The sequence below is a fragment of the Podarcis cretensis genome, assembly GCF_951804945.1.
Source record: "Podarcis cretensis genome assembly, chromosome: 9".
In the NCBI taxonomy this organism is placed as follows: Eukaryota; Metazoa; Chordata; class Lepidosauria; order Squamata; family Lacertidae; genus Podarcis; species Podarcis cretensis.
Window position 1 is genome coordinate 55,477,316 of NC_137178.1, and position 15,880 is coordinate 55,493,195.

General features: G+C 40.7%; 2 protein-coding genes across 11 annotated transcripts in view; one reads left to right on the forward strand and one right to left on the reverse strand.

The window, feature by feature from the left end:
- The window catches only part of FIP1L1 (factor interacting with PAPOLA and CPSF1), a 35,988-nt gene extending 25,703 nt beyond the window's left edge, over positions 1–10,285 (forward strand). For all 4 annotated transcript variants that reach the window (XM_079990040.1, XM_079990039.1, XM_079990041.1 and 1 more), the window contains 3 exons: positions 4,882–5,095; positions 8,791–8,928; positions 9,964–10,285. In XM_079990040.1, the coding sequence (XP_079846166.1) occupies positions 4,882–5,095; positions 8,791–8,928; positions 9,964–10,114 (503 nt within the window). In that variant the 3' untranslated portion in view covers positions 10,115–10,285. The remainder of the gene's footprint in view (positions 1–4,881; positions 5,096–8,790; positions 8,929–9,963) is intronic.
- Positions 10,286–10,434: 149 nt separating this feature from the next.
- The window catches only part of LNX1 (ligand of numb-protein X 1), a 125,618-nt gene continuing 120,172 nt past the window's right edge, over positions 10,435–15,880 (reverse strand). For all 7 annotated transcript variants that reach the window (XM_079990027.1, XM_079990030.1, XM_079990028.1 and 4 more), the window contains 2 exons: positions 12,794–12,952; positions 10,435–11,557 (listed from right to left, as the gene is read on the reverse strand). In XM_079990027.1, the coding sequence (XP_079846153.1) occupies positions 11,422–11,557; positions 12,794–12,952 (295 nt within the window). In that variant the 3' untranslated portion in view covers positions 10,435–11,421. The remainder of the gene's footprint in view (positions 11,558–12,793; positions 12,953–15,880) is intronic.

Here is a 15,880-nt window from a genome sequence, read left to right on the forward strand (position 1 = left end):
CACTGATTCAGATGTGTTGACCACAAGTTTTGCATGGGTAGGATGGTGTTTGAAACAGCATGGATGTGAAACTGTCTTCCACATTATGCTCTTTGGGGAACTAGGTACAAAGAGGGGCACTTCAAAATTATCAGAATTATACATTGTAAACAACACTATCACTTTTTTTGGCATGGAATATGTAAGAATCCCCAAAGTACAACTAATACTGGAAGCACTTTATTCCATATTTCATTCTGCGTATTTTAGTTAGATGGGAATAGCATCTTTAATTCTCACAGAGATGCTGCAGATTTAGATGAGAAAGGGAAGGAAGTTTAGTTCTTGGGCCTGATCTGTGAGAATACTGCTCTTCCTGCAGCACAGTCCTATTCATGTCTACACAGAAGTAAGCCCCACTGAGTTCAGTTGGGCATCCTCACAGGTAAGAGTATAGAATTTCATCCTGCCTTTGCTCATCTACCTTTTTTCATATACACTTCTGGCAGCCCTTTGATGTTTTTGATGATTATTTCTGTAAGCTATAAAGGACCAACTAGGATTCATCAAACATGTTTTCTCTTGACAAATAACCACAGGCAAGAACTCAGTGATAATGTGTTTGTAGCCTTCTTACATGTGAGTCTTAAACTGAATAGATTTGTTGGAGCTGAAAGTTGCCTACACGGTTCTCCTTCTGCTTGTTTAATCCCCATAACGACCCTGTGAAATAGATTAGGCCAAGAGGCAGTGACTAGGTCACCAACTCCATGGCCAAGTGAGGATTTGCATCTGGTCTCCCAGGTCCTAGTCTGACATCATATATATATATATATTTTAAATAATATTTATTAAAGATTTTCAAATATAACAAATTTCAAATTCGATGCCAACAATACTTGTAGTGTCCCACAGCTCCTCTAGAGGGATTATAGTAACTCAGTTTCCTTCCCGATCACACCCAACAGTCAAAGTAACTTATTATTCCTTGATTTAAACAATTTATATCCAATTTGTAACAAATGTGACCAGCAAAGTCCTCGTAACAAAGTTCTCTTTTTGTTCTTCCGCTTTGACAGCTCCTTTGACAGCTGTCAAAACCTCTATTTCTCCTCTCCCGGCGCTCTTATGGATCGCTCCCGGGGTTTCCGAGGGGGGTTGCCTTTTAATTCACATTCCACTTTTCTCCTCCAGCCCAGTCTTATAATTTTCCATCGCGAAGTTAATAATTTTATCAAAAAAAGGTTGCACTCGATCTTAGTTGTCAAATCCTTTGCTTTAGCTCCTCTACAACAGGGGGGAGGCTGACTTCCTTTTTGCACCTCCCCCGCTCGCTCCGAATTTAAAAAGAATTTTTCCCCTTTTTTAATCCTAGTTCCAATTACTCACGGGTTATTCTTTTAAAGTCCAAATTTTCAATGGAAGAAGTCAGCACTCTCCGTCGAATGGCATGCGGCTTCGCTCGGCAGGGGAAGCGGAGGACTCACAGCACCACCCCCCCCCCCCCCGTCACCCGCTCCGCAGCCTTTAAAAAGGCTCCTTCGCGGGTCGGGGGGGACACAAACGGTGCCCGCCGAGTCACCATGCCCATGGGTCCTAGTCTGACATCATAGGTGCCAACTCCATAGGGCTGAGATGTCTTCAACCCCCCCCCCCAAAGTCTGTTGGGATAGGGTTGAGCCCGCTTCCAATCTTGAGAGGTTGGGCCTTGTGGCAGCGGTTCTTGCAGCTATGGCGGAAGTCCTCACTGTGCCAGGCCTCGTGGCAGAAGTGGGCTTCGCAGGAACTCGCAGCGGCAGCGGGTCTTGCAGGGGCTCACTGCAGTGTGCGGCGTGCGTGATGTCACACGTGCGTGTCGCATGCTCAAGCAGCGGGGACCCCCCCCCCAATGTTTGGCAGAAGTCAGCACCTCTGTCTCATATCCTAACCATTATTCCTCATGTTGACCTGTCTGTGACGTAGATAGTAGAATCAGTATTGCATTTCTGTTTGTCCCTCTGTTGCTGCCTGGTTTCCTCACCACCCCCTTCTCATACTGTGGCTTGGCACACTAGCCCCAAAATCTTGCATTTATCTCATCTAGTATCTCTTCTTGCAAGAAACAGAAAGGAACTTCAGTTAAAAATAGAAGCAGTCATAAAGCCTAAGAAGTTACACAAGTTTCAGGTACTTCAGAGCACTGAAAGCCTCTACTCTATTTTTTTTTTTAAGTTTCTTTAAAAAATAGTTTATATTCTTTCTTCCTTGACTATATTTTTGTATGTCTCGCAGAACTGAACCAAGTGCAATTATTTTTTTCCCCAATATATTTTTTTATTGAATTTCCAATTTTTTTGTAAATTTACTTCAGAATAAATAGCTACATTATTTCATGTATTGACTCCCCACCCACACCTCCACGGTGTTTTTATTCCAACTCTCTATATATCAAATTATTGTCTGTTACCAGTATCCCTCTAATACAATAACTTTGTCATTTTCTTTTCTTCTGCTACTCCTGTCTTGAATCTTGCCCGTGATTTCATTTGTTTTCCAAATAGTCCAAAAAGGTCTCCATTCTTCTACAAAAAGTTCATCGTTTTGATCTCTCTATATTGCTGTTGGCTTTGCCAAGTGTAATTCGTTTTTAAATGGTTGATGAGTCAGATTTAATGAGATTTAGGACTAAGATCTGCACCACACTTCTATTGATTGATGCCAGTTTTTTAATAAGATTTTATTAAGGCTTTATCATCGTACAATACAATAAAAAAACTAACCTAAATAAAAGCAGAAAAAGAGAAAAGAAACTGCAGATTCCTCTCTCAAAGGTACCGTATTTTTTGCACCATAACACTCACTTTTTTCCTCCTAGAAAGTAAGGGGAAATGTCTGTGCGTGTTATGGAGGAAATGCCTACGGGTGGCATGCCTACGGATTTTCCTCCTCTAAAAACTACATGCGTGTTATGGTTGGGTGCGTGTTATAGAGTGAAAAATACGGTAGATCTTAACCCTTGTCTCATACAGAAAAGGTGTGGTTGATGAATGCTACATCCATGACAGTATTGGAAGTTGGGGGAATTCGCTGTAAAGTCCAGCTATTTCTTGAAATTCTTGTTGTCTTCTTTCTTCTCTTCCACCACCCCCCAAATTAAAAACAAAAGCAAATCATAAAATGTTTTTCCTTCCTGTGATCAAAAATAACATTTCTGTGGTGCAAGAAAATTACAAAAATACAAATTGTTCTGCTGTAGATTATAGGCGATGATGCTGGAAATTGTATTTCAGTAATTCTTTCTCTTCCACCATTTTCTTCTGTTCCATTTTCTTCGAGAATTTTTATATCCACCTTCCCCTGCACCTTTGTATGCTACAAATGGAGCCCTTGAATACAATTCACTTCAGAATCCTACTCTTGTTTCCCACCCCTAAGTTCAGCAGTTGTTAACCTCTGCAGCGCTCCTCCTGAGAGTCATTAGATGGAGCACTTGAAAGATTTATGCATCGGCATCACCACTATTCAGCAACAGCAAAGACTAATAATGTATTAATGAGTGAGGCTGCACTCCCAATTAACTGGTGTGAGGAAAGGAGTCTGGGAGTTATGAATTCCTGATGTTCAGGCATTCCTGTTCCCGAGAGGAGAGGCAAGCAGGCACTTTGCTCTATTTCCTAACCAAGCAGGGGCTTAGTTATTGTCTCCCTAACCCTCTTAACGTTAGTGGGGAGGAATGGGAGGGATGTTGCTGGGGCTATGCTAGAATTAGTAGCTTGAAGATGGCAGCCTAATATTTGCACCCTAAGCACCCTGAGCTTGAGGAGGGTGAGGTTGCTGGAGCAGGGAACTGGCCAAGGGGAGAGAAGCCACCATTGCGTGTGGCCTGGATGCCTCGGGACCATGCTACTTTTTGGAAGTAAGATCATCGGCTGACTCCCATGCTAAAGCATGGAACCATGGTTAAAGTGTAAAAACATGACAGAAGTGTGTTGAAGATGTTAGCACTGTAAGTAGCTTCTGAGCCACACAGTACTTCTGCTAAATAGCCAGCGATGAATGGAAATGCAGAGCACTGGCCGAGATCTAGTAAGGCCTGTGTGAATGCAAAAAGAATGTCAGGAGTGCAAGCTGAAAAGCCCCCTTGTGCATAGTCTGGAGCTTCACCATCACTAGAAATGTTTCTGTAATTGGAAGGCACGCTGAGGTGCTAGATCCCTTTTCTTTTTCGATAAATCCCCCTCGTTTGAGTAACACACACCTTACCAGAAGCTTTCAACTGATAGCGGTTTCATTTTCTGACAACAAAAGCCCTTTTTTCTTTTTTAGTGTCCACCTCAAATTAGCTTTTTATCTAAGTAGGTTATGCATTTCCACACAGTTCCCCAGTGACTAAAACACTCCTCACTGGTGTTTTTGCATGTTTCTTTGGCTTAAAATCCTCAGTGCCTAGTAATCTTTGAGCCTTTCCTTTTTCTGCACCACTTAGAATTTCAGTTTCAGAACCACAGTATTTAAAGAAGCAACACTTTAAAGTAATAAGCACTTTTAAAGAAAGATCAGCTGTGATAACAAAATAATACGAAAACTTGTGTTTTAAATAAAATACCATTAAAACACTACCAGGGAGCAATCCTTAACTGTATATGACTTTGTGTTTACTGCTGTGAATAGTGTTTGCTACTAAGAAAAGTAAGCAAGTATTGATGCACAGCAGTTATCCAACAAACAGACTGGTATGAAATTAACCTGACAGTTAATTGTTACATGTGGTAAAGTAGCATGCAAATAACAGGCCTAGAGTCACTGAACTTGCCTTCTAGGCTTCAGCTAAGCATATAAGATTGGATGCCATTGATTTCATATCACACTTTTCCACTGTTGTCAACTCTTTTTCTAATGCTGGCATTTTTTTTTCTTCTTTAGTCACCTTTCCGCACCTTACAGGTTCTGCTCCATCGTGGACTAGTCTCATGGACACAACCAAACAGTGGGATTATTATTCAAGAAGAGATAAAGAGAGGGAGAGGGAGCGAGACAGAGATCGAGAGAGGGATCGTGACCGTGACAGGGAGCGAGAGCGGACCCGAGAAAGAGAACGAGAGCGGGAGCATAGCCCGACTCCTAGTGTGTTCAATAGGTGAGTTTGAGGGTTACGTCTAATGCTGCTCGATGGTGGGAGTTTTGTGTCTGTACTAGAGACATACTTAAAGTCAGCATGCAGCTGTGTATTTCTCAGGGAACAAGGGGTGGGGCTCACATTTTGTTTGTCGTTGGAACCGTAGCCAGCAATTTCAGATGCAAACCAGAAGTATGACAATAAGTGGTACATAACAAATGCTTTGCAGGTAAATTGTGCTGAGCTGATGATTTTTGTTGTTAATTCCTGGGAAGGAATCGGCTCTAAGCATTCAGAACATTAATAATAGAAGGGCCTAATGGGTTTGAGTCCCTAACCATCATTTTACAGCTGAAGTTCCGGCAGTAACTGATTCCAGTCTAAAACTTTCAATTTGTACTGCTTTGTGAGTTCAGTTGTTCTGGGATGAGAGCTGTGAATGCCTGAGGAGGAATAAAGTACTGTTTGCTAGCAGTTTCAACTATGCCATTCATCCTGTTAAGCAATACCAGGGCTACAATACAGTGGCTGCAATATTACATAAACTTCAGCCCCTTTTGTTTATGCAGCAGTTAAGCCTCACATTTCCTCTGTCCAGTGATTGTTGAATACCATTTTCACATGGCAGTATCTTGATACTATTTCTAATCATTTTTTGTTCTGCCTTCCACTTCAAAATGTTTTATGCATTGGGTATTAAATTGGGTTTTAAAAACCATTGTTATAGTTTTCCCTTGTAGGTCAGCAAAACAAGTTTGCATGATCTTCGTTAACACAGGGGATTAAAAAAATTGCTATGAGTGTTAAAGAATTGACTTGGAAGTATAAGATGAAGATGATGATGTTTTGTTCATATAAGACGTGTGTGGGGGGTGGTGGTATTTTGTGTGTGTTTTGTGTTACAAATTACTGGGTCAGTGTGTTAGACGTTAAGATCAATTTAACATCTGTTTCTTAGGCAGCTTGATTGAAGGCCAGAAAAAGCCTGGTCATTCAAGGGTGCTTGAAATGAGCCTTAATGTTTTCCAGGCCCAGAGAAGTCTCTGTGTTGCTGCCAGACTTATCAGTCAGAGAAGGGGTGGGGGAGAGGAGTGGGGTTTTTTATGTGACTAAATTATCCAACATCTGCAGTAAAGCTGCTGCCACATGGCGATGTGAGAAAGCAGGGGGGCCTTGGTCTAGTAAAAACTTGATTAGGGGAGTAACAGGGAAAGTGGGAGGCTTGAGAATGACAGATCATGTAGATATGACACCCTTGAACAAATTTTGCTTCATTGTTTAATAGTCCTGTTTTTAATAATTATTCAGCGGCTTACGAAAACATTGTGACAAATGAATAAAGAAAGGGGGTGGTGGAATGCACACAGACTTTTCACCATTTATAAGTGGATACCCTGACATTGGTGTACCTGTATAGCTTTTGGTCTTGTAGAGAAACTTAAAAATTAGCATCCACAAGCCATGAAATGTAGCATCTGTTCTTCACATCTCTACTCTCACACTAGAAATGGTGGCATGTCTGAAAGGAGTCTGGGGAATTTGCCTTTACTGTGCCTTTTGTAACCCCACCTCCCAAACACATTGCAATTAAATTATGGAATCGATAGCTCAGTTGGTTAGAGCATGGTACTGATAATGCCAACATTGCAAGTTCAGTCCCCAGGTGGGACAGCTGCCTACTCCTGCATTGGGTTGGACTAGATGATCCTCAGAGTCCCTTCCAACTCTTACAATTCTATGAAATTAGTTTTCAATTCAAACTAAACAAGATGTCCATTTCACACTGAGCAGTATGTGGTGCACAATTTCTTTTTTTAGGCACTAACCTTACAGGGTCTTTGGAAATGGCTTCCTTCGGAAAATAAATGTTGGACCCCTGTTGTTATAATTAATTGGAGTTCATCCCACCCAAAAAGAGTCTATTTACCGTGACCCTTGACAACTGAGAGATATTTTTAGTACCTCAATATTCTTTTGCCTGTCATTTGTTTTAAACTGATATTAGACTGTATTTTTAAATTGCTGTAACCCGCCCTAGGACCTTATTTATTTATAAAAAATACTTGTATATCACAATTTCATTTTAAAACCCGCAAAGTGGTTTATAATAATGCATCCATGTGTGAGCCATTTGTGCAATGGAAAACGCAGAGGATTTATATATATATATTTCTTGGGAACTTTAATGGCATCCAGTGCGACCCTTCAGTCTTTATGTCCAACTCTTTAATGTTATGCATACATAATGTATCACAGTAGCCTAGAGCCTCCTTGGCATGGAAGGGAAAGGCCAGGATTGAAAGAACAGTGGAACAAGTCAAAGTAGTCTTTGTCCCTCTTGAAGAGCAGCTGCTCAGACTGAGATGATACACAAGACAGCTCTCCCCTTAAAGTTTAGGGGATTAAAAAAGAATGAGTCAGTTTCAAGGTGCTATTTAAATCCTGACCGTAGATCAGATGAGATAAATGGCAGATCAGAGAAATGTGCCGTTATAGCCAAGGTGCAGGTCCTTAATTTAACACTGTGTGAGTACATAATTATTTGTGAGTAACTTCAAACTCTGTAGACACTTCAGATATTGTTGGAAGATGTGAAGGATATCAGCTTGATAGATTGCTGCTTGTTTTAACAAATACAAGTTTCTCAATGTAGTGTACTACAGGTGATATTGATCATCCCATGGCCGTGCTGGCTGGGGCTGATGGGACTTGGAAGTCTTAACAACATGTTGAATTCACCACAGTGGCTACTTTTAGGTCAGCATCATGGTTGGAAAGGGTCTTGTGGGTCTAGTCAACATTCCATCCTGCTTGATGCAGGAAATGCACAGTAAAGCATCCCTAACAAAACACACCTAACGTATAGAGATGTCCAGTCTCAGTTTGAAGACCTCCAGTGAGCAAGAGCCCACTAGTACCTTTCTAGCTAATTGGGTCTGTTGTCAAATTGCTCTTGCCATCAGGAAGTTTTCCCTCCATGCTCAACCAAAATGTCTTGTGCGCACAGCTTGAACAGCCACTATGTGTACCCAGGCATCCCGGGGGGGCATAACTTTATTCTTTTTCATTTGTAGTTGATCCCAAAGATTAGATGTATACTGACCAACAAATGTATTTGGATAACACTCAATGTTAAACACAATATTTTGAATTATAATTGCAAGTTTAACTGAGTAAAGTGGTGAGCCACTTATTTTTTTGTTTGGGGAACTTTCATTCTTTTAATTTAGCAGATGGAAACCTTTACTGCAATATGAAGAAACAGATCACATTCCTTATTTCTTTGATGGCATATTAACGGCTTAGCAATATATTTGGTACTCTGTGTCCTGAGATTTTCAAAGGGGCCACGAATATTTCTCCTTTATTAAGAGTTAACTGTCAGACCGACAGTCTCTTCTACTGTTCAGCAGTAGTACAGTCATCCAAGACAACAATTTATTTGTATGTAATGAAATCTGATTTTACTAATGTTGGTATTTTTGATTCCTTAAAATACATTTTCCATTGTCAGGACTGTACAATGGTAGTTTCACACTGTGTTAGGTTACAAATTCCCATTTTGGTAATACCTTCAGTAGGAAATTGTGTTCTGCTGAATGTAGAAATCACATGAACCACCTGTATTTTCTCTGTGCATGGGAGGAGACAAAGATTATTGATGCTCCTTTAGCATTTGTTTGTCTGTCTGCTGAATGTTTTTATTTTCTTGCTAGTGATGAGGAGCGATACAGGTACAGAGAATATGCAGATAGAGGCTATGAACGGCATAGAACAAGCAGAGAGAAAGAAGAACGACACCGAGAAAGGAGACATCGAGAAAAGGAAGAGACAAGACACAAGTCATCACGAAGGTTAGCTCTTTAATAATCTTTGAAGTAATGCTGTGTGGGATGATTGAAGTGTCACGGGAAGACCTTGGCTATTGATGTGCTGCTTTTTAGTTGCTGACATTTAAAAATAGCCAGAAGTTGAGAATATACCAGTAGGATATTAGCCCTTGTGTCATATGACCAGGATATAGGTTTCAGCCATGGGTGATGGATTATTAGGATTTCTCAGCCAATTGCATATTTTAGTTGATGCTCTAGAATAGATGTTAAAGGAAAGCCTCCGCAGCCGCAATCTCCGTGTTCTCTTTGGGCAGCGTGAACATTGGGAGTCACTTGGGCAGAGCGGGGAAGAGGTGGCATTGCTGCCTCCACCAATGGCAGTGGGCTCAAACCTTCCAAGGCGAGCTACTACTAGCAGCAGTGTCAGCTGCTGATGCTCCTGGGGGGGGGGGCAGTTAGTTGGGGATTTGCAAGCCTGAGGTTCTGGAAGCTGCCAGACAGTGCCCATCTCAGGCATTGATCCTAGATGTACCAATGACACCAATTGAAGCCTGCAGTTATATTTATTCTATTGTGTGAGAAAGGAAACTAAAAGGCAGGCTTAGATTACTAGAAGTTGATCTTGGTCACTGAGCAACTCTTCAGATCATTGTTGCAAACCTATTTTAAGGCTGCCTCTTAAATGTAGTACTTTCTATGTAGAATCCCATTAAAAATCTCTGTTCTCCTTGACCAACCAACTCTAGCCCTATAACGTTACTTTGATTATGTGATGGCAAAGATTTTCATTGCTGCTATAGGTGCCAGACAACCCGCCCAGAGTAAATGTTGGCAGATGGCGGAATCTAATACTGACAGGTTTTTTTCTTCACTCCCTTTCTGGTTTTAATTTGCCCATGCTTAGGGGTCACGTGGTGATGCCATCACATGGACTTAATCCTGTGACATCATCAAGCTAATTATTTAAGAAGTAGCTTCCGTTCAGGGTGGCGCACTGAGCTTGAGACTCCCATTTAATAGCTCTGTGTCTCATTTCTTTTTCTTGTCCCCGCTTAGTAACAGCAGGCGTCGCCATGACAGTGAAGAGGGAGACAGCCACAGGAGGCACAAACACAAAAAATCAAAAAAGAGCAAAGAAGGAAAAGAGTCGGCTGGTGGCGAGCCTGCCCCGGAACAGGAAAACATGGATGCTACTCCTGCGGAATAGGCATGTGTGGTTTTTGTCTACTTGCTTAAATTAGTGCCAGAAATAGATGGCTCTCAATCCTAATTATTTTTTCTGGGTCTAAAAAAATTGCTCTTCATCTTGTTCTGTTAGCATAAAGCGTAAGTTTAATTTGGAATTTTGAAAATAAAAAAAGCATTTTTCATGTTTAAACACATTGTTTTGTCTTGCCTATGCAACTAGAAAAAAGGATGGTAACATAAGGTACACATGGAGAATTGTGCTTGGATAGTGAGGTTGTGCACTGTTACACAAGCTCCATCAAAGTGCAGTGTGCAGATGTAATGCAGAGGGTTTTCCCCCAAAGAGTAAAGAAAGTGACTGTACCACAAATGTGTCCCATCTGATCAACATACACAGATCCTAGTAGAATGAATTGGAACCAACATTTGTTTTGGCTCTTCAAATAAGTCTGAGTCTTGGCTACTACTGTACAGTAGCCTTTGTATGTGATGCTTCCCTGCTCTCTTTGATCTCCACTAGTTTCCCCCTCAGCTACCTGATCCAGGTAAACAAGGCAATTTCTCCTCCTTTTCTCTGTCTATGCTGGTAGCTTGCTACACCTTCCCTCCTTTCATTATTATGTTGATTCAGAACTGACCATCACAGAAGATTGTGAGCAAAACTGAGTAAAATAGGGCAGAACACTCGGTTCATGCCACAAATTAGATCCACCGGGGAGAAATGAATTTTTGGTGCTTTTTTAAAATGAAAATAACCTGGCTTTACAAATTACAGTTATTTTAATGGTAAAAATGAAATATCATTCACAGTTATTACATACCGGGAAACAAAATATTTAAAAATATCTGATCCATACTGATCACAAAGTGGGATTTCATGTATTCAATCAGACTGCTTTCTGTGTCTTGGAATAGATGCTGTCAACATAATAGAAAAGTATTGCAACAGTTATTCAGGAGTTCAGAATATTTTCAAATTACGGGTCTAAAGTGGTTTTCCTTGTTTATAAACTGTTGGTGGAACATGTTTCTACTGCTGCTTGGAATAGATATAAAAATACAAACATGAGACATAGCGCAGTAAAGATGTGTACCCTAACTTATGATCTCAGTAGACTTCCATACTTTAAAATTGCATGTTTCTCTAACACATACCACACATTTTTTTTTTCTTCAGACCATTCTGTTTGTGTTATGCACATTTATACTTCACAACGTTTTCTTTTACAAGTATACAGTTGACCAGAAAGTGGAGTAAACAAACGTCCATATTAAGTGGGTGATTTTGTGTCAGATAATTTTTCGCTCTCCATTTGCGATGCATCTTTATAAAAAAGTGCCAGGCCAGGACACAATGGTGAGAGAAATTTTCCCCTTCAGTTCTTTGAGCATCCTTGCCAAACAGGCATGCACCATACCTGAGATACTCCTACCATTAACTGCAAGGAGGATGTCACCACACCTGGAAGGAGGCAATATAAAATTGGTTAGTGGCACTTCAGCAGCTCCAAGGCAGGAATAGCTTGCACACCCCTACTCATTTTTATCAGAAAGGTAGCAGATATGAGGAGTAATGAGAATAGTCAGGTTTTGCTAATTAAGGTATTGCTAATTAATGCCAGCTGAATAGACTTGTTTTATATAAATGCTTCAGATTTCAGTCTGACACTTCCAGAGGCAATGACTTTTATAACATCATGTGTCTGCAAGACTTTTGGACTGTGTTTCTAGTGTTTTTAATACTCTGTAAAAAATATACCCCTGCATTTTTTTCTAATTTCTTGTTAATATTTTGATTTGCAAACACCTGCATTTATAAAGTTCTCCATTTCACCAATGGAATTGAATCAGAATTTGCAAACCACACGACTCTTTGAATTTGAACTCAGAAGTGAACATTCCGTTCTTCCCAGTTCTTCCTATTTAGGAATTACTTTGCCTTTGAAAACAGTTATGGTTCTATGTGTCCTGCCCTATAGCTCTATCTTCTGTTATGGATTTTACTGCACTGGCATAAAATTAAACCTACTTTGATCTTTAATAATCCCTTGACTCCTTCCAGGCTTCAGCTTTCTCTGCAGACAAGAAGGTATTTTAAGATTAGTACCATGCCCTTCTCCCTGCCTCAACTGTTCCAGTATAAGCAGAAGTACTGCCACACATGGTGCCTTGTGGCTTGCAACTAAATGAAAGCAGTTTGATTACTGTGCATGGTCAGTCTTTCAAACTAAGGGGTTGAGTTTTGCACTGGTAAACTTGTGCCCCAAGTGCTGGTTTGATATGTTGCTCAGCAGCATAGAATTTGGGGTCAATTCTCACAAGCTAGGTGAGTAAAACGTACTTGTGGAGGTTGTGACTGCATTTCTGAGCTTTCACATACCTTTCCCCACATACAAAATGTGCTGTGTGGTCAGGCATGCATGCATGTGAACGCCAATATACATAAACACTGCCGGCCTGCGTGATCCATCCATCACAAAACAGGAGTGAAGTGATTTGATGGACAGAGTGTATACGCCTAATCCCGCCTCACATTCCCACATGGAGAGCATGCAAGTTTAAGAACCCTGTTGTATGTTAATACTGCACATCAAACTGATACATGAACCAGCAGCCCCAGTTAACTGAGAACTGTTGTGATAATCTGGATGGGAAAGATTGGCTTATAAATAACTGCTAAACAATGTGGTTTCATTACCTGATTCTTCCATCGTTATACGCTGGTGTCCCTCCAACAATGGATTTGATAAAGAATGGCTTGTTCCCACTGTGTTCTTCATAACCCCCCACGATACTGAAGCCAAGACTTCCCGCTGTATTTCTTCGTAATACAATTTCTTTGCAGCTGTATAAATACCTAAGGAAAAAATCATTCTACTTAATGGTCTGTTGTACAATTAAATCAAAATTATTGATGATATTCTGCTCATTCACCCTTTTTTGGCATATTGGACTTGAAAAGAAATGTATATGCCAGATCGGTATAGTTTGCACAAACTTGTAGTTTCAGTTTGGATGTTTTACACACACATTTAGCAGTGTTGTACAGACTACGTTTCACCCATAAATATTCCGTTCTTGGGGTTTTCCAGGGAAACTGTTCTTATCTGCCTGTTTGGATTGAAAACCTAGTTCGGATTATAAAATTGATAAGGGTAGTGACCTTCATGTAATATAGAGCACCTTATTTTTCTGACTGAAGAAGGGTTTTGTACGAATTGGACCTGTCCTGTTCTTGCTGTTGGGTCCAATAAAGCCTTTCACAGACACCAAAGTAGCAACCACCCTTTTAGTATCTTTGTCTTACAAGCACTAAGAAAAATATGCTTTAATTTTGAGGAGGTATTTAAAAACAATCCTTTAAAATGATGTTTCCATTTTGGGGGGTATTTGTTTGTTTGCTTGTTCTTCAGGGTTTTTATGGTACTGCTAGATGAGGCCCTTGGGAACTACAAATATTCACCTGCTGGCAAGATACAGGGTACTTGTTTGTGCAACAGTTAGCTGGCTGCTAATGTGAAAAGCAGGAGCCTCTTGGCCCTTGTGCACAAGGCTCGCTCTATTGCTTTGCCATCTGTGTGGGGCTTTTAGCATCCTGAATCCCATTTCTCATAAAGACATAAAACTCACTAGATTTAACAGGGCTTTCCAAGGTCATGACCAAATGTTACCAGAATTTAGCCGTTATTGATAGCTACTCACTAAGTCACATATCAACATTCTGTTAAGCAGGTTGGTTTCCTCCATGCTCTTACTTAAAGAGTTTACACAGTCAAGCATTTTGAACATATGGAACATACTAAGAGGAGAGCTTGAAGGAACTACTTTTTGGTTTACAGGTTATGCTCTTGGCCACTCTGCTACGCCAGCGTGTGGGTTTAGAGAGCAATAAAATCCACTATAACCATGAGACTAAGAACAATTCCAGATCTCGAGCTACCATATTCCAAAAACTTAACAAATACTAGATTGCAAACTAGCTTGCAATTTGCTGGGTGCTCAAACTTTGGATAATATCTTGAGCTTCCACAATACCAAACATACCAAAAATAGGAATCTTCTCTGATGTATACTGTATGATTTGACCTTTTTGTCAACTGTTGGTTGTTGCATGGAAAGGCAGGGGAGAAATGTAACAAATGTTTGAACAAGGCTTTCAAGAATACAGCTATGGTAGCTTTACAGTTTTGAAAAGAACTGAAGTAGTTAAGGCAGCAGCTCTGGCCAAAGGAATTACAGTCGTACCTTGGAAGTCGAACAGAATCCATTCTGGAAGTCTGTTCAACTTCCAAAACGTTCAGAAACCAAAGCGCAGCTTCTGATTGGCTGCAGAAAGTTCCTGCAGCCAATCAGAAGCCACGGAAGCCCCGTCAGACGTTCGGCTTCCAAAAATAGTTTGAAAACCGGAACACTCACTTCCGGGTTTGGATCGTCAGGAGCCAAGGCGTTTGAGATCCAAGGTACGACTACCAGAAAAACATGTGATGCAGGTGGGTGGCTCAACCAAAAATTTATTACTGTACAATAAAATTGGGTGGGGTATTTGCTGGTCAGCACTGCTTTTATTGGTTAGTAAAGTCTGGGGATGGCTTGGATTATCCAGTGAAACAAGCTGTATTAAAAGATGGGGAGGGCTGGGGGGGGGGGGTAGATGTGTTTTGTTACAGATCAGACTTACAAACGCAAAACCTATCAGACTTCCTGTGTGTATGTAACGTATGTGTAAGTGCATTAGGCAACTGCCCTGAAATGAGTGCTTTTTAAAGAAGAGTATCTTCTCTAAAGCTATTTATGTCATTTGACCCTCTTTTATTTACCTGATCATTTCATTACTTAGCTTGTGAAGCTCCCAAGGCCAGAACCATTTGGAAAACTACTGTAAACTGTTGGGATGCAATGCTGGAGAAAATAGGACTTGTTAGACAAGCCTAAGTAAATAAAACTCAACAGCAAGCAGCACACGAGAGGTATCAAGCTGAAAAACATCTCCCCTGGTGAACAATGGATTAGAAACATGTAGGATCTATGTGCAAAATGTTTCTATTTCCCCAGGTAGAATTATGGAGCTTGACAAGACTTATGACCCTAAAAGTTGCTCCTGGATTTTAAACTGACCTGGAGAAGAAGCAAAATCCTTACACCCGAATCCATTCCTTGTTGCAAAATGCAGAAGGGATGTTTGAGGGTTGCACTGCTATTGCCATCACTGGGAATTATGACATGACAGTTGGGCTCAGAATCAGTTGTTTTCAAAGTAATTTTTTGAAGCTGGCCACATGAGCTTGCTGCATCTCTAGCTGCAAACATTTGGGGCTTTCAATTCCACACGTTCCAAAGCATCTGACTGATTCTGAATATTTGAGGTTACCACTAGTTGGAAGTTAGGGGCAGTGAACCCTATGGACTTGTCCATTAGCAACAGCTATATGAAAAGCCCTAAGAAAACTGTCGATTGTGATTCATTATGTGTTTCTGTTTGTGCCAAACTGAACAGTGCACAAAAAAAGGTGCTAGTGCTGTCTTTCCAAAACAAATCGAGGAACAAAGTTTATCAATGCACAGACAAGCAGAGCCCACACCCATCTGATCTGCTTGTTACAGTGAAGGCAGCCAGAAGTAGTAAACAAACCCCAAAAAAGCAAAAAAAATCCCTTTGCTTTTCAGCCTTGTAAATGCCATTGCAGTGGTTACGTGCTTTGCTTGGCTTCATGACGGAAGGACAGCCGTTTCATTGAGGTGGAATTTCTAAATTGGTCTTTGGTGAGTCATCATTTAGATGCTCTAG